Genomic DNA, 18,058 nt, shown 5'->3' on the forward strand with positions numbered 1-18,058 from the left:
CATGGCATTGCTGCACATGGTATTGTGTGGCGGCAGGGCATCGTGTGGTGGGAAATGCAGCCACCTTGATGGCTGTCTGGGTTCCCACAGAGTTTACACCATGCTTCCTTGCTTCTGCTTTTTTTTCTTCCCGCCCTTGAGGAGCTTACTTCTCTATAACTGTTCTCCTTGCCTTTGAAATTCAAGCACTACATTTTCTTGTGATAATGGCAATTTGGGCAGTATATAAGCCTGCATCAGTCGAGAGCGGTGTGCTTTCATTGCTGCGTGTTGTTGACATGTAGGATGCTTTCGTTAGGTGCATTAGCAGAGTTTTACCACAGACGGACCATGTACCATTTTTTCTTAGAAATGGACATCTGAATGGTACCAATAAACTACACCTTGTTAAACCCATCATAGGAGAATGGAAGTCGTGTTCATACCAAGACCGTTTCATTGAAGTTATTTTGTGACACCTTTGTATTGGACACGCAACACAGTTTTATTCTTGCAAAAGAAGAGAGACCAACATGTGAGCTATGCACCGTAATCCACATTCTATGTTTGTGTACACAGCTGAAGAGGCTAAGGGAAAAAACATTTCCCGCAATTTTTTGATGCGCACATCGCATTCCATCCTAGATTACTTTTTGGAGAAAATTCACTCATTCTTAAATAAAGCAAAGCTTTAGAAGCTGTAGCATTTTAGATTTTTTAACTTCCTACTGCCTAACAAAGATATTAAACTTGCGTTGCATGATGACCTTAGTTGCCTATATGCCATAAAACCCGACACGTGTGTACCATTTTTAGTTGATGTGCAGGGGTCTCGTATGTTAAGTAGGTGGTTGCTGGTGTGCCTTTTAATAGTAGAGTAGAACCCTGTTATGTTTCTCAAAAAAATTGTCTGACCACAGTATGTGATGTGTGGTCGGTCAATTCCTTTCTGCTTTAAGTGTGCGTTACTGGAGTGCGGCAGCTGGAACACTTATGTGCTAAACCAAGAAAACTTAGTCAGGTTTGTGGCCTGCATGCAGCCACACTCCAGTCTTCAAGTAGTCATTCCTGCTTATTTCAAAGTCTTGAAAAACTGGCACTTTATTGGAAGGGTGCAAATTAGAAAAGGTTGTGAACCACAATGAATGGTTTGTACAGAAGACATGGTTCTGTGAGAATCATAATGAGTGTTTAGTTGTGGTTCAGTTTTGTGGTCACCAGTACATGCAGTCACAACTACAGAACTTTGCAAATATTGGGCAGCCGAAATGTGCTTGTAGGCTAGGAGTGTGTTCTTGCCACAGTGTATTTTCATGCTTCCAGCCAATGCCCCGCCGTCCAGACTCGGTGGACGACCGGCATGTGATGGCCAAGCACTCGCTAATCTATCCCAAGGAGGAGGACCTGGGGCAGGTGCAGCGCATGGTCACGAACACAGAAAAGGCGCTCAAGTTGGTGTCGGACTCCCTTGCTGAGGCGTAAGTCATATTTAAACCTTACAGTGAGTGACATGTCATTCCCAATCCTTCTGGATGACTGATGTCCTCGTTTCGATCTGCAGTACTGAGCCCAAACAAGAGGAGGCAGAGAAACCAGCTGATGATGCCAAGAAGCCAGAGGAAGGGTCAGTATACAAAAACAGTCTGTGCAGCCACTGTGCTAAGCATGTGCAAATGTAGACTGGTAACACGGTGCATGTTAACTGTGTCTTGTTTCTCTCTCGCCGAGTGCCGGCCTCCGGCTTTGTAGCAGCTTGTGTTGAGAGCGGATTGGTGGCTCTGTGTCATTGTGCAGGAAGAAAGAGGAACAGCCGCAGCGCCTGCTCAAAGGTGTCATGCGGGTTGGGGTGTTGGCCAAGGGCCTTTTGCTGGCAGGGGACCTCACTGTTGGCCTGGTGGTCATGTGCTCGGAGAAGCCTGGCCGCACTCTTCTGGCCCGTGTTGCAGCTCTACTGCCCAAGCATCTTGCTGTGAGTGTCATGTTGCCTCTTTTCTAATTCCTGCAGTGCCTACAACACATGAGCGGCACATTGCACAGTGCTTTGGCATAGCCTAGGTTTATGGAAACGGTGCTGTATCATTTTTGAATTGTGGGGTTTAACATCTCAAAGTGCTATACAGTCGAGCCCGCTTATAACGAACATGAGCGTCACGCGGCGTCCGTTTGTTATATCCCGAAGTTAGTAGTAAGTGGACCACAGCTTTCAAGAGACCGTTGCTTGTCAAAACACAACTTTTTCTTTGCGAAAAAGTATGTGATGGACGTCTGTTTTTGCAGCGCAGATCCGATGAGGCAGGTTTCCAGCTTATGTGCTCTTCGCCGAGGCTCTTACCATAGACAAGTTGTCTGAGGCTCTCTATGATGTAGCCCATTGCTTCAGGCGCGCTTATGGGTGCTGGCTCCGAAGTTTCATCCTCATTTGATTCCGCCGTGTCACTCTTGTCCCGCTCCCGCACTTCAGAAACGATGCCCTCGTCTTTGCACGGTTCCGTGGTGTCGGTGTCATCGACAGAAATAAAATCATTCCAACCAATGCCATGACCCCCATGTCGGAGTCGACGACGCGTTGCCACAAATCGCCGCCGGGCTGGTCATCCTCCGAAGCATCAGGCTGGGCATCAGACTTTGTGTCAACGAAGCCGGTTTTGCGGAAGCAGTTCTCACGCAAGTGGCCGCCACCTCCGCTCAGGCCGATTTCATCATCTCTACCGCTGAATACAATGGAAATGAGCGCAATGTTCCCATCTGCCGTCCCGAATTACAACCAGGGCCAGAGATTTGAACGAAGCCAACGAAACGTCCGCACCGCAACAAGAGTGACAAAAGCGCGTGGCAGGGTGGACTTGCAACGTGCACAAGCGGCAATCAAGCTAAAGATATACAGATGCACAGCACCAGCAGAGAGACCAATGAGGGGCATCCGTGAGCGTCAGTGCAGCCACCTCTTGGCTCCCACGGCGGGCTTACTTCACGGAGCATGGCCTCCGAGATCAGCCCAGGCGGCGGTGCAGTTGATTGTGGAGGCCACGCACGGATTTGCAAGAGAGAGAGAGAAGGAAGCGGAGCTGCGAGGAGGGGCGGGAGTGCGATCTTGGAAGGCGCATCGGCAGGGAAAGGGTAGCTCGCTTGAGAGCGGCACGAAACGGGGCGGGCAGATCGCCTGCGTTGAGGCTTGGGAAAACAAGTCATGCGCTGGGTGCACAACGGATCGGAGGCAGGTTATCTCGCATCGCAGTGCCGGGCTTATTCCGTCCGTTTGCTGTAGCCGATCACCAGGGCTTAATGACGTTCGTTATACGTGTGATTTTGTGCCATTGAAACAATGTATATATTGATGGTCGCGCAGGTCTCGTTCGTTATAAGCGAAAGTTCGTCTTAAGTTGGTCCGTTGTTTGTGGGCTCGACTGTATTTGCAATGTGGGACGCCATAGTGGAGAGTTGGTACTTTGCAGTTTAATACGAGACATTTAGCTGAGCAATTTTACATTTTGACCCACTCGCAGTCCTCAGCAGGGCATCATGGGAGAAAGGTTTTTTTGCGAAGGATCCTCTTTGTCCACTCCAGCGGTACCTGTTTTTTATTTCTAATTGTTTGTGTGTGTTTGCAGAGCTGTTCCGCTAACATAATGGCTGCCTCAGCAGTGTGCACATGTGCAGTGGCATTTGTTATTGTACAAAGTAAGCATTTCTTTATTCTTTCTGAATGCGAGTTTTGTTGCTCGCAGACTGTTTCCCCTGATGACAAGTATGAGGTGCGTGCTAGCCCTCAGGATGCTGCCGTATCGGTGACCAACAACTCGGATCCCAAAGTTACAGTCTGGGTAACCCTTACGTCACCTGTAGTGCGGGACGGAGACGCCAGTAACGGTAGGGGTTTGCTCGTCTTGGCCAACAGTGTGCTTGCTTGCATTACTGCTACATGTGTAGCATTGCATTTCTCCCCGAGGAAGAGTCACTAGAGAAGTGTGCCAAGCTGTGATATTGCCTGGACTTTGATTTCGCCTTTTGGTTGATGCTTACTGAGTGCTAGATCTGTCTTTTCTTTCTTTTCCAAGGTATGTGGCATTAAATCGAACCCAGCAGTACTGTGTTGCGGGCAGCCCAGAGGGTTTGAATATTGCAGCAGGAAAATAAACATTTTTCTCGGGTACACATCAATTCTTACAAGACTGTGAAAACAAAAAGTGTTTTTCTATATGCAGGTGATGCTGCTTGAAGAGGTGTAACATGTTGAGTGGTCTCGCCACGGGTAGAGACTTCTTGTACTGTATAAACTCGTGTTAGGGCCGCACTTTCTTTTTTAAATTTGGGTGTGAATTTTGAAGGTGCGGCACATACACAAATTTTAAGAAAATTAATAACCTTATTTTTTTCTCAATTATCTAGTTTAAAATGGGGTGCGCCCCTTACACGAGATTATACGGTATATACCATTGTCCAGCCAGTCCCAGCACCTTCCTCATGTCCCGTTTTTGCGCCAAATTCACTTCAGCGCCTATTAAGGCCATAGCAGCCGGAGGAAAGCTGCTTGGAGCATCATATCGTTGTTGCAACGTTATCCAGATGAAAAAAAAGCATAAATCTCCGAGCTCAGCTTTGCTTCTCAGTGCCTCAACCAATTCAGCTATCGCCGCATATTGCCGGGCTGTGTGCATGTGCACGGCATATGCGTGATTCATTTTTTAAAATCTCCTCCTGTAACCAGATGTGCTGAAGTAGTTGAAACAAACTAGCCGGAGGTTCCTACCCCTGGCCTCGCTGTCACCGTATGGGTGTTTTGCAAATATCGCAGTTTTTTTTTTTTTTTCATGCAACCGTCATCTAGATGTCGTTCTGGCTGTTTTTCTTGGATCTACTGTTCTCGGTGACTAGAAGTGAATGCACATCGCTTAGCACATTTCCTGTGACTCTGTCCAAGTATGATGACTGGGCTGACGTGTGAACTCATCATACATTAGGGCTATAAAAGCTATCCTAATGCGTGCATGTGCTCCCTTTTAAATGTTGAGGTTGACATCATGCTTGCTTTTCTTTTTTGATTTAATGCCTCCTGCGAAAGGTTTTCAGCAGTATGGTGGCTTCTCTGCAAGCCATCTGGACACCGCAGAGGAGCCAAGAGTTCTACTGCCCGTTCCCTATGGCTTCTTGTGTTGCCTCTGTGCAGTGAGAACGTGGGAAATGGGGGCTTTGCCTGAACCCAAGGAGCAACAACGTACAGGAGTGGAAACTTTGCTTGCCCTTCCGTGCAGCACAGTAGTGTCGCAAGCAACCCAATCTTGTGGCCAGAGGGGCAACTGTCATGCTGGCTTGGCTCTAGTAGCAGGTGGCAAGCCTGTATTATACCACCAAGGGTTCGCAGTGCATGCACTTCCATCGGCATATCCTTTTTCATGCATCGTTGGCCTGCACTTGCACTAGTGGGGTTTCCCTCCTGTATGTTCTTGCTGTTGAGGGCAGCAGTTGGAACTGGCTAATATGGGCTGTTGTGGTTCGGGGGCAGCTTGTGTTGGCTGCTCTTGCAGTATGCATTGCAAATGGGGTGCTGCAGATGGGGTGGTGAAAATAGTAACCAGCTGGCGAATCATGGACGGAAAAGTGGCAGGCACCCCAGGGGTGTGGGGTTTCTTGACGGTGCAAAAAAAAAAAAGTCAGTGAAGAGGCAGCAGGACTGGATTGCTGCTGCCAGTAGCGAGCTAATTGGTTCTTTCTCTGCAGTTGTCGTGTGTGGAAGTTGTGTAGCCTGGAAGGATTTTTGACCCCCGCCGTCTTCCTCCTGCCCCTCCCCGAGGTGTTGCAGTGATGACGGTGCCAGGGGTCAAACACCCGGCCGCGAGGCGACTAACTGGCTGTGCCCCCCGTGGGCCTCTCTCTCTCCCTCCTTTTTGCCGTCTGGTTTCTAGCCAGTGTAAAAGACCCGCCGGATGTTCTGGACAGGCAGAAATGCCTGGATGCTCTAGCCGCCTTGCGCCATGCCAAGTGGTTCCAGGTTGGGAAACCTTTTCAGCCTTATGTCTTACACGCAGTGTGCTCCTCCGCATGGGGTGGCACGCCTCCCCCTGTGTCTCTTGTCGTTTGCCCTCATTTCTTGTCCAGTAGCGTCACACACGAATGCGTTGCCTATGAAAACGCCAGGGTCTAAGCAAATGGAGCAAGAAAGCACTAAGCGAAATTAAAATAGATTTAAAAAGAAACATGGGGCTGGAAAGTTCGACACCTGATGCATCTTGTTGCTTGTGCACAAAAATAAAATGGTTGTCTGCCTCAGGGTAGGCATGCACTGAAGAGCTAGGATGGTAGAACAAAAAAAAAATGATGTACAAGGCTGAATCGGTACAGCTTGCATTGGCTGAGACAGCAGCAAAGCATGCAGAAAGAAAAAGGGGAATGGCTGGCAAATGCATCTGATGTGCACAATGTGGCAGTGTAGTGTAACACACTGGCACCATGTTTACCTATCTGCAAGGTTCACAGGAGTGTGTGTTGGCAGCCCACCTGTGTGGAGTTACTGCATTGCCCACTGTGGGCTGTTGTCTTGCAGGCTGTTTTCACCCTATGCTGCCTGGTTAGGAGGCACAGCATGCCAAAGGCCTGCCTTCAAATTTCTTGACTGCATGAGACACTTATTTTAATTGGCAAGAGCAGTGTGGTGTACATTAGCATATAGTTGGGCATGGTGCCAGTGTCTAGATTGCTGTTTTCACCAACAGATTTTTATATGTGGAGTAGTACAGCTGTGTTTGTGTGGCTTTGCAATTAGTGTTACGTTGGGCAATGTGGTAACTTTCTTCGGCTAAGCTTTGATTAGTCCTGAGCTTTGCATCAGTGGCATAGCATTGCCAGCCAGGCCTGTAAGCATTTTTGCTCTTTCGAACAGCTGTTTAGGTCAGCAGGCAGGAAAAGGGTGAGGAAAAACTTGGTCTGCAAAAGGCAGCCTTGAGGCAGGCCCTGTGGGGGTTCAAGGAGGAAGAATGTGGGGCTCACCGGAACAGCCGGCGTTGTCTTTGCATTTGATTCGTGGGGAAGACGGATGGATGTCTGTGGGCTCTTCTGTTTGCCTGACTTGGGGCTATCCTGGCGGGTTGGGCTTGGCGCGCGCGCGCTCGCCCTGTCTTGCAGGCTCGGGCAAGTGGACTGCAATCATGCGTCATGGTCATACGAATCCTGAGGGACCTCTGCAATCGTGTGCCCACCTGGAGCACTCTGAACTCCTGGGTGAGTTGGGGAAAGCCTGCTTCGGCTTGAAGGTGTGGACACATTTTGGGGGCAAAGCTTGGATGCATGATAGCGAAATAACATGTGTTTCAAAATTTTGCTTGTTTAGAAGAAAACATTTGCTGTTACTGCATTTGTCTATGATTTTGCTTTTTTAATCGTAGGTGTTTTGTAAGGTTTCGGTGACTAATTCTTTAGTGCGCTGCTGCAAACATGCTGTAACGCTGTCAGTACCCAAATGTCACACATCTGTAGTGTAACCATTCTGAGCCTAATCTTGGTGTCTGCTCTCAATTCAGAAGGTGACATCTAAAGTGAAGGCAAGATAACGGCTGGTCTTTAAGAGTAAGAGTGGATTCCAAGAGAAGGCAAGCGTAACAGGGGTCAGCAGAAAGTTAGGTGGGTGGATGAGATTAAGTTTGCGGGGATACGGTGGCCACAGCTGCCAAAGGGCAGGGTCAATTGGAGAGACATGGGAGAGGCCTTTGCCCTGCAGTGGGCATAGTCGGGTTGATGTTGACCCCTGTTGCATAGCAAATTTGACGTCATTTTGTTTGTTTCACTGATGCACAACAAAATTTGCCTCTATTTCTCATCAATTATCAAATTTGACCAAAAAGTGCGATGTTCATTAAACTGCCCTGTTGTTGTGTTGCGCAAAATGTTTGATATTTTGTATGTGCGAGGTCATTATCATAAGATGGAGTATGAAGCAACACGGGTAGTCTTGATACTTACTGGCACATTTCTTTGATCTTTGTGTGCTTGTACATGCGAGCCAAAGTTCGGACACTGAGCTGATTTGAAGCCTACATTTGGTAGTACAGTAAAAGCTCATTAATTCTAACTTACGGTTAATTTGAACTGATGCCCGGGTCCCGGCACAGCCCTGTGTATTTCAATGGAGGAAAACTCATAATTCAAACAAGTCAGCATCTACTACGGTTAATTCGAGCTAGGAGCCACTGGCTGACACCGCTCCTCGTAGATAGAAGTTGGCCCATAGCAAGTAAAACGCGCTCCAAATTTACAAGAGATGTAAAACAATGGAAAACAAAAAAAAGCCGGGTTCACGAGGCTCACGGAGCCCGCGTTCCGGTGCATGCTGTAGCAGGTTTTCGCTGCTAGAGCACCCGCCCGCGCCGATTATGCTTAGGTGCGAGCCGTTCCAGGTTTTCGTTGTGCTGCGGTCGCTGGGTTGCAATCACGTGGTGTAAACAGCGTAGTATGGCGGTTCGGGCGATGACGGCTTTTGTTGGTGCCGCGAGCGCAAGCTACGTGGACAGCAGCATGGAGGTGGAGCCCTTGAGTGACACCGATATAATTGAGGCTGCATGCTCCTAGCAGAATTCACAGGGCTCACATGCAGTGAGAACAGCAGACAGTGATAAGTCCGATGGCGGCGACGAGACTGTGCCACCGCCAAGTGCACATAAAGTAGTGTCGGCGCTGGATGTTACAGCTCGCCACTTCTCTGTCCGTGAGTACTCTCGCGTTGCACAAGAGCTTTGGGCTAGCTGCAGATGATGCTGATGGAGTCTCGGCAGAAGAAACGCAAGCAAATGCACTTCGCCGATTACTTTTAATTTTGACACCCCTTCCCCTGAAATAAACATGTTTTGGGGGCATAAATAGCATCCTATATTCCAGCACTAAAGCTAGCTGCTCACGCGAATGCATTCCAGTACTTGTTTCTGGTGCATAACTGGCCGATCAATTTGTTTCATTTGCCATTAGGACCGGATGAATTTAATTCTAAGAATATGCCCGCCACAAAACATGTAGTAGCGCCTAGCTCGCGATAACGAGTCTAGATGCGACTGCTTCGGGTTCTGCCCACGCAGTGGGGTGCTATAACCGCTCATTCTAGCACCCATTCGATAATTCGAACAATTTTCTAGTCCCCTTCGAGTTCGAATTAACGAGCTTTTACTGTACTTGATGAAATAGTTCATCGAACTTGTCTCATTTTGAACAAATTGAAAAACATGCCAGGAAGCCTTTCTCCCTACATGATAAACTGCCAGCTTTCGTGCTGTGACACTAGTTTGTGCAGTAGCAAATGGAGGGTGCCACAAATTCGTGCTGCATGCGCTAGTTTTCATCGCTGCACAAAGAGGGCACCACGAGACTGCACTCACGAATCGGAGCCAACATGCTAACGCATTCCTCTTTGCATCGATTTCCCGGGTTTCCTGCCTTATTAACAATGGTTTTTGTGGCACCATTGTTGGGCGATGAATGCATTCCCCCTTGTGTATTGCGTGCAGGCGCTTGAACTTCTAGTGGAGAAAGTGCTGAGCAGTGCCAGCCAGCCACTGGCACCTGGTGACGCCCTGCGACGTGTCCTGGAGGCTGTGGCCGGTGGCATTCTTCTGCCAGGTGAGTCCTGTTCCGTTTGGTCGCATCTGCTTTGTTTCCCACTGTCACTGCAGTTATTGAGAAGCACGTGTGCACTTCTTCAGGGAGCCCTGGCCTGCTGGACCCCTGTGAGCGGGAGCCTGTGGACGCTCTGGCTGGGCTCACTGACCAAGCTCGGGAGGACATAACTGCCAGTGCCCAGGTAGGTACCCTGCCTGGGCTGTTGATTTGCGACTTGAACACTGAAGTAGTGGGTGCGGCAACACTGTGAGTGGCGGTCCCATAATGCAGACGTGGCATGTTCATGCATTTTATCAGTTCGCCTCAGGTGTGTTTAGTACACACTGTATTTATACGAATGTGCCGCAAGTTTTTTTTTTTTTTCTTTAGTTCATCGGTTTCAGAACACACCTCATATTACACTAAGAAAATGGTAATATAACAGATCTTTTTCCCCTCGCTCCTGATGATAGCTACATCTACTTATGCCACAGGACTCCCCGGCTGCTAAGAGAAGTAAACTTTTTGTCAACCTTGTGACTGTGCGGTGCACCCAGCATAGGGCAGGTGGGAATGCGGAGAGAAGGCAGCACAGGCCGTTGAGAAAGGAACGGCACTGAGAGTTGAGGGGAGTTGGGGAAATTGTGAACAAATGCAGAATTGGGTACCATGAAATAGCGGTAGCATGGTGGCATTGGCAGCTGCTCCTGCCTGCTCCTGCATGGGGGACTGCATGCGTTAAGGCGTCAGGGGCTTTGCTACGCTCGCTCGCAGTGGTGTCTCACGTATTTCTGAAGTGTTCTCTCTTGTATAATGTCATCGCATTCATTGTTTCCATATTTCCTGCTTGAAGTCTTTTTTTTTTTTTTTTTCAGAGCTCTCAGGACCTCTGCTGTAGTTCACTTGAACAACCTAATCGCGTTTATATGGGGAATTCAAGCGAACTTTTCAGAAACAAACTAAATGTAATGTCAACAAAAATTCGGTAATTAACTTTTAAGTCTGGTGGTAAGTGCCAATGGGGAGTTTGAAGGCATGGACAAAACGATGCCACATCAGTATTCGAAACAAAGAAGAGTACTCTAAAGCTCTGCAGCATGAGGAAATCAAGCTCTTAATTTTTCGCACAAGAATGAAACTGACCGCATGAGGTGTGCACGAAGCTCGACGTGAGTGCAGCATCCACTGATGAATGCTGCGGTTCCTACTGTGCCCATTTGGAATTGTTATATCACGCTGTGCACATTCTTTTCCTTCAAAGGATAGTCATTGCTGACTGCATATTCGCTTTTGGGAGTGACGGAACAAAAGAAAATGCATCACACGGCACAGTAATGCAGGCAGTGCAAATTTGGCATTACAGCCATTGTGATGCGTGATCAAGCGAACTTAGCGCCTTCGCTGAGCTTACTGCACACCTCATGCACTGTTTCGGTTTTTTGCACAGGAAAAAATGCTGGATTTCCTCGCGCTGCAAAGTTTCTGAGAAATGTTTTTTTTTTTTTTTTTTTGTAGCAATAGCTACATTACGGTAGCATTTCGAGCCTTCAGCGTGGTTGGTCACCTGGTGCGGAGTAGCTGCCGGCGGCGCGGCGCCGTGGCTGATCGTGTGGCTCGTCACATGGTTGGTCACGTGACCAAGTTCCACTCAGCCAGCTGTAGCTATCGCGTCACTCCAGGCTTAACCAGAGCTAAACCACAGCCAATTTTTTTTTTTATGGCTTCGAATTCCCTATTTCTTATTAACGACCAGCAGACTGTCCTATTTACAGTGTTGGTGAATTCTAGTTTCAGTAGAATCTCGGTGATAAGAATCGCACGGGGTCACAAAAAAATTCATATCATCCTAAATTTTTTATTATCCAAACGAACAAAATTTGTATGGAGAAGCATGAAAAATGCATTCACACGGATCTGTTTTCGGCTGACGGGAGTTATTCACTACTGTGCGGCCACAACTCGCTACTCGCGGTGCGTACTGTGCGATTAGTGATCTCAACCTTGGCGATGTGCGGGTGGCCGTGCACCACCTCTCGCTACTCGTGGTGCATGCAGCGCGATTAGCGATCGCGACTTTGGCGATGTGCGGGCCGTGCACCGCCCCTTGCTACTCGTGGTGCGTGCAGCGCGATTAGCGATCACGACTTTAGTGATGTGTGGACCGCGCACCGCCGCTCACTGCACGTGCTGCATAGCGCGCGATTAGCGATCGCGATTTTGGTGATGTGCGGGCTGCGCACCGCCGCCCACTGCACGCGGTGCGTATCGTGTGATTAGACTTTGGCGATGTGCGGGCTGTGCACCACCCCCGCTACTCGTGGTGCGTACCGCGCGATTAGCAATCACGACCTTTTGGCGATGTGCGGGCCGGCCGCACAGCGCCGCTCACTGCGCGCGGTGTGTACCGCATGATTAGCGATCGCGACGTGGGTGATTTGCGCTCGCATGTTCATATCATCCGTAGAGGCGAGGGAGAGAGCGTCCGAAATTCCGCACATTGTACACAATGCACTCTGGCCGGGGGATTTCGCGAAATTCGTATCACTGAGATTCTACAGTGTCTAGTTAACTAGGATCTTTTTATAGTAACTGACATCCTCCGTTGCTGTCAGTTTGTTCTCAAAAAGATTTTTCTATTTCAAACTCTCAATTTTTTAGAATTTTTGAAGTTCACCGAAACATTCGGCATAATTTTCATTTTCGTGTCAAGTCTGAACTGCCCCCTTCATGTTATATTCGTGGTCGCATTGCTGCATGTAAATTCGGTACTTGGCAGTAGTCCAGCAGCATTTGCATGCATTATTCCTCTAAATTTGATCTTCAGTCACATAATGTGAATGAGACACCAAGCTTTCTTGACAGACTAAGTTTCTTTGTCAGCTGATTGCTCGTTATCTTCTGCTTCCCGAATATTTTGTTTGTGTGGCTTTGTTCATCAAGTTTGCGCTCAGTGAGATTTGATTTGATGTATGCCTGCTCACGTGTGTCTGACAGCTCTAATTTATGAGTAAAGATGGTCTGCAAAAAAAAATAATGGTGTCACAATTAGGAAATCTTCAGGGAACGTGTTTTTGCATGCTGATTCCGAATATATGAAAATAATTCCTTGTGCCCTTGTGTAATGTTTGGTAACTTTTTGCCGAGAGCTTTAAAAAAATCTTGTTGTAGGGAAGTTGCTAGAATGCATGCCGTTGGTCCCTCACGACATCAAGCTATGTAATAAGGGTAAAATTATCATCCTGCCTGCCAAGGAAGTTGAGTTATGTGAATTTGAAGCAAAACCCTCCAACTCAATTTCTCCAGGCAGCATAATTTTATGCTTATTGCATAGCTTGACATCATGAGAAACCAATGGCATACGTTCTAGCAACTTCTTTATTGCTCTCGGCAAAAAGTTGCATGACGTAATACAGATAAACCTGGATATAACGAAGTTGAAAAAAGTCAGGTTTTTTTTTTCGTTACATCCATATTTTTGTTATACAGAAAAAGCTCGTTAATTCGAACTGACGCCCGGGTGATATCAGCCACTGGCTGACATCACTCCTCGTAAACAGTAGTTGACTCATAGCCAGTAAAACACGCTCCAAATTTACCAGAGATGTAAAAGAGTGGAAAAGAACAAAAACCCAAGTGCACGAGGCTCACAGAGCCCACGTTCCGGTGCATGCCATAGCAGGAGCACTGCCGGAGCACTTGCCTGCGTCGCTGATGTACACAACGTGGTGCACACAACGTACACAAGTGATGTACACAAGTGATGTACACAACGCAGTATGGCGGTTCAAGTGCCACCGTGATGAGTTTTGTTAGTGCCGCGAGCTACGTGGACTGCAGTGCGAAGAGGGAGCGCTTGAGTGACGCCGATATAATTGAGGCTACATGCTTTCAGTAAATGACACCGGGCTCACGTGCGGTGTGCACAGCCTACAGTGATGAGTCCGACTGCGGTGGTGGGCCTATGCCACTGCCAAGTGCATGTGATGTGGCGTCGGCACTCGATGTGCAGCATGCTACTTCTCTGCCAATGGGAACTTGGATGTTGCGCTGGAGCTCTTGGGCAAGCTGCAGATGATGCTGATGGAGTCTCGACAAGAAACACAAGCGAATGCACACCACTGATTAATTTTAATTTTGACAACCCTTCCCCGTAAATAAACAAGTTTTGGAGCATAGTGTCCTATATTCCAGCACTAACGCTCGCTGCTCACACGAGTGCATTCCAGTACTTGTTTCTGGTGCATAACTGGCTGATCAATTTATTTCATTTTCCAATAGAACTGCATGAATTTAATTCTCAGAATCGCACGCCACAAACCTGTAGCAGCGCCTAGCTCAATGGGTCTAGATGTGTCTGCTTCAAATTCTGCCCGCGCAGCGGAGCGCAATGACCACTCATTCTAGCGCCCATTCGATAATTCGAACTTGACTTAATTCAAACAATTTTCCGCTCCCCTTAGAGTTGGAAATTAAAGAGCTTTTACTGTATTTTGTATTTGTGTTGTACCTGGAGTATGCACTCCTGATTTTAAATATACTGCTTTCACAAGAGTTTGTATGGTGTTGCAACGAGGTCTAACTGGTGTAAGTGGGACCACTACATTTGGATTTTCATTTTCCCTCTCTTCTTCGCAGCATGCCTTGCGCCTGGTAGCCTTCCGCCAGATACACAAAGTTCTGGGCATGGACCCATTGCCACCACCCAAGTTTGCCCGCAACCTGCTGAACCGCAAGCGCAGGCGGGATGGCGAGGCTGCCGACCATGAGGGTGAGCCCCCCCCCCCCCCCCCCCCCTTACTGTTTAGTGCAGGGGTCACTTGCTGCCTGAGAAGATTGTGCAAAGCACATGGCTCATGGTATTTTTGTAATGACGCCTTGCCACACTTGCTGCCTTATTTTTCTTTGTACTTTTGCTATTGCATGTGCTCAACTATGCTGCCAAGTTTCACGTGGTGCTGACTCAAGTGCTTGACTGAGTTCTGCTAGCGCCCAGGTTATGAACAAGTGACCGCAGTTTAACGCTCAAAGAGAAGGCATGATGACGTGCGAACGGCCCAGTCTCCGAGAACAGTCAGACCACTTAGTTTCAGTTTTGCTTTTCTGAGCTTCACGCCAGCCTGCAGCAACAGCGGCTCGATCAGCCTGGATGCTACCGGCCGACCTAACCGAGCTGAGCACAGTTTCAAAAAGCTGGTTGGCGCGTCACTGTTTTCTTTACCCATTCTTGTTTTCTCGCTGATTTGGCACTGCTGAGCCATTTCCTTCGGTTCCATTCTACAAATGCGCCGAAACTGCACGCTCGTTACATGCCGTTCGCTGTTCGTGCGTTGAAGCATCCACACACAGTGGTACCACTGATGGTGGATGTGACGCGGCAACGGTAGATCTGCACCGTGTTGCACTGCAAAGGGTGTGGGAGGCTTTTATAATATTGGAGCAGTTCTGCTTCAGTGCTCCCAACAGTATGCGCGCAATAAATTTAGAGTGATGCAAACAGTCCTTGAAGGTTGTTTCGGGGTTGTCGAGATCATTCGATAATTTTAACATTTTTTCTGGTCCCTTTGAGTTTGAATTGACGATTTTTTACTGTACTAACTTTGATTTCAGAGTCTCATTGTTACGATATTTCAGTATAACGAAAGATTTCGGCAGTCCCGTGACGTTTGTTGTATCGAAATTTCACTATATGACACGCAATTATCTGCAGCTTTAGTAGGCAACCTGTTGACACTCGCTGATTCATAGCCCATGGACCGTAACAGTTCAGTGAAAGCCATTTAGGGCTAGTGAACAGGAACGGTTTGTTATGGGATTTGTCTTTCACTCATTACATGTCTCAGCACCTCAGAAATGTAGTTTGGTGCTGCTGTTTCAGTCCATATTTTATTAAATATAGTGTATATTATGATAACCGATTCTCAGTCACTCTTATCATTCAAAGTACCAAAAAATACGGTACTACAGTCAAGCCCACATATAACGGCCCATCTTAAGACGAACTTTCGCTTATAACAAGCGAGACCTGCGCGACCGTCAAAATATACATTATTTCAGTGGCACAAAATCACATGTATAACGAACGTCATTAAGCCCTTCTGATCGATTACAGTGAACAGACGGCGTAAACCCGGCGCCGCGATGCGAGATAACCTGCCTCCGACCCCTTTGTGCACCTGGCGCACGGTGTGTTTTCCCCAAAAACCACTTCATCTAAAAGCATTACAGACATCATACGAGCAGTGGGAGGCAGCCCTGACCAGCAATGGTCTGAAGGACCAGTGTCGCATCATCAGACTGGTCCAGGCATCCACCCAAGTCACTGGAGTCCTGAACTGAGGAGTCTGCCTACCTGACTCGTAGAACACTTCAATGAAATAATAAATGTTTTATCTCTCTCTCTCTCCCGAGCCTCATCGCAGGTGAACTGCCCACCCCGTTTCTTGCCACTCTCAAGCTAGCTACCCTTTACCTGCTGACGCGCCTTCCAAGATTGCCCTCCCGCCCCTCCTCGCAACTCCGCTCCTCTCTCCTATCTCTCTCTCGCAAATCCGTGCGTGGCCTCCGCGATCAACCGTGCCGCCGCCGGTGCTGATTTTGGAGGCCACGCTCCGTGAAGTAATCCTTTCGTGGGAGCCAAGAGGTCACTGCGCTGACGCTCACGGACACCCCTCATTGGTCTCTCCGCTGGTGCTGTGCATTTGTATAGCTTGATTGCCGCTTGTGCACGTTGCAAGTCTACCCTGCCACGCGCTTTTGTCACTCTTATTGCGGTGCAGACGTTTCGTTGGCTTCTTTCAAATCTCGGTCTCTGGTAACAATTCGTGATGGCGGACTCTGCAAAAACAGACGTCCATCACGAACTTTTTCACAAAGAAAAAATTTTGTGTTTTCACAAGCAACTCTTAAGCTGTGGTCCACTTACTACGAACTTCGGGATATAACGAACGGACGCCGCGTGACGCTCATGTTTGTTATAAGTGGGCTCGGCTGTAGTAGCTTAATTATCTTTGTCTGGTAATGCGTGGTAACTGAAGTTTGAAATAACCGCAACAGAGCAAACTGAAAACTCGCAGCATGTGTGTCTTATTACTGTCGTGTCACAGTGGAACATTTCCTCATGCTGTTTCCGCTGTACCAGTGGCAGGCTTGTGACCAGTAACTGGCGTCCTGCAGGGGGCAGTGACTGAAGGCAGTGTGTGCTTGTTTTGCTTCCCCCAGGTGCTGATGGCAAGAAGGACAAAAAGGATGAAGCCACACCAGCAGCAGCCGCACCTAAAAGTGATCCTCCGCCAGCAGCCAAGGCCTGATAGTAAACACCAGCAGCAGCGGGCAGCTTCTTCCCTGATGCGAAGCTTGTGGGGGGAGTGACCATTGATGCCCGATTTGCACACTTCACTAGCACAGTATTTAACACCCCAGCTCCCCCAGGAATCCCGTCATCACTGCTAGTGGAGAAACGCCTGTAGCACTTTCTTAAGCTTTCCATCTTTTGTGGTGTCTGTGTGCTCCTCTCAAGGGACAGCGGTCAAAACTTTGGATACTGAGTGAGGCCAGTGGAACAACTCATTCCAGCCTGCCGCCCTGTTCCCCTCCTTTTTCTGTGCTTGTGCGATCTCTACCGTGTCGACCCCAGCATTGCTGTAGCTTCCAAAATTGACGGCAGTGCTGCCATTCTCTTTTCTCTTCTGTTGTGTTTAATGTGTTCATTAGCAACACATCATTTCTGTTATATACCTTTGCTTTACTTCGGTGCATCAGGCTGGACTCCTCACCCTTCCCACATTGCTTTTGTTTTGTGACTTGTTTTGAAGACTGAACGGAAAAAAATAGAACTCCTAAAGGCAAACATGGTTTGAGTTTGGTTGTAAGAAAAAAAAAAAGGAAAAACCAGTGATGGATGGCGTGTTTTGAAAAAGTTTGTGCTGGGCACGAATAAAGATTTGCCGTTGTGAATGCCTTCGTTTTGTGTTCTTCCATGCAGGTTGCACGTCTTCCACATGGAACTGCATGAATAATGTGGTGGTGCGGGTGTTTCCAAACTAGTCACCAGACAAGTTCAGAGTACCGTATTCCTTTCCTCTGTACCGCAGGCTTGGAATACGGCCACCGCAGCCCAATGTTGAGAATTTCAATAGAGCAGTGGGCTTCCCAAGTCTTTGGGCCCTTTTAGGACTCGCATACATGAGCGAGCTGCTTTTTCAATGAGTAATGAGAATTGGTTTCCAGTGTTTCGATCTTTTTTCTCAAGCGTCCTTTAGAGGTACCTGCAGTTAGCTGTGCGAACTGCGCAGAATAGTTTATAAAGGATATACAGGGAATTACGGATGCGTTTGCAGTGCTGGAGTTTCCAAATCCATTGGTGTGGAGAGGATTGCAGTATTCGGGAAAAATCTGAAATCTACACCTGGCAGTTGAAAGATTATGGGACGCAGTAGTTGCAAAAAAAAACTAATTTCATCCCTGTTGCGCACGACCTACAATACATTAGTATACAAATTTGTACATG

The 18,058-nt window shown here is 47.9% G+C and overlaps 1 protein-coding gene across 3 annotated transcripts in view; it reads left to right on the top strand.

Moving 5' to 3' along the window:
- Positions 1-17,505, top strand: part of Zn72D (Zinc-finger protein 72D) — a 46,715-nt gene extending 29,210 nt beyond the window's left edge. For 2 of the 3 annotated variants that reach the window (XM_077658695.1, XM_077658696.1), the window contains exons 8-17: positions 1,303-1,457; positions 1,541-1,603; positions 1,774-1,948; positions 3,705-3,846; positions 5,880-5,965; positions 7,096-7,191; positions 9,462-9,573; positions 9,657-9,754; positions 14,188-14,320; positions 16,771-17,505. In XM_077658695.1, the coding sequence (XP_077514821.1) occupies positions 1,303-1,457; positions 1,541-1,603; positions 1,774-1,948; positions 3,705-3,846; positions 5,880-5,965; positions 7,096-7,191; positions 9,462-9,573; positions 9,657-9,754; positions 14,188-14,320; positions 16,771-16,859 (1,149 nt within the window). In that variant the 3' untranslated portion in view covers positions 16,860-17,505. The remainder of the gene's footprint in view (positions 1-1,302; positions 1,458-1,540; positions 1,604-1,773; positions 1,949-3,704; positions 3,847-5,879; positions 5,966-7,095; positions 7,192-9,461; positions 9,574-9,656; positions 9,755-14,187; positions 14,321-16,770) is intronic. The other variant, XR_013313377.1, reaches the window with a different exon arrangement.
- Positions 17,506-18,058: the final 553 nt, after the last annotated feature.

Source organism: Amblyomma americanum, chromosome 3 (assembly GCF_052857255.1).
Source record: "Amblyomma americanum isolate KBUSLIRL-KWMA chromosome 3, ASM5285725v1, whole genome shotgun sequence".
In the NCBI taxonomy this organism is placed as follows: Eukaryota; Metazoa; Arthropoda; class Arachnida; order Ixodida; family Ixodidae; genus Amblyomma; species Amblyomma americanum.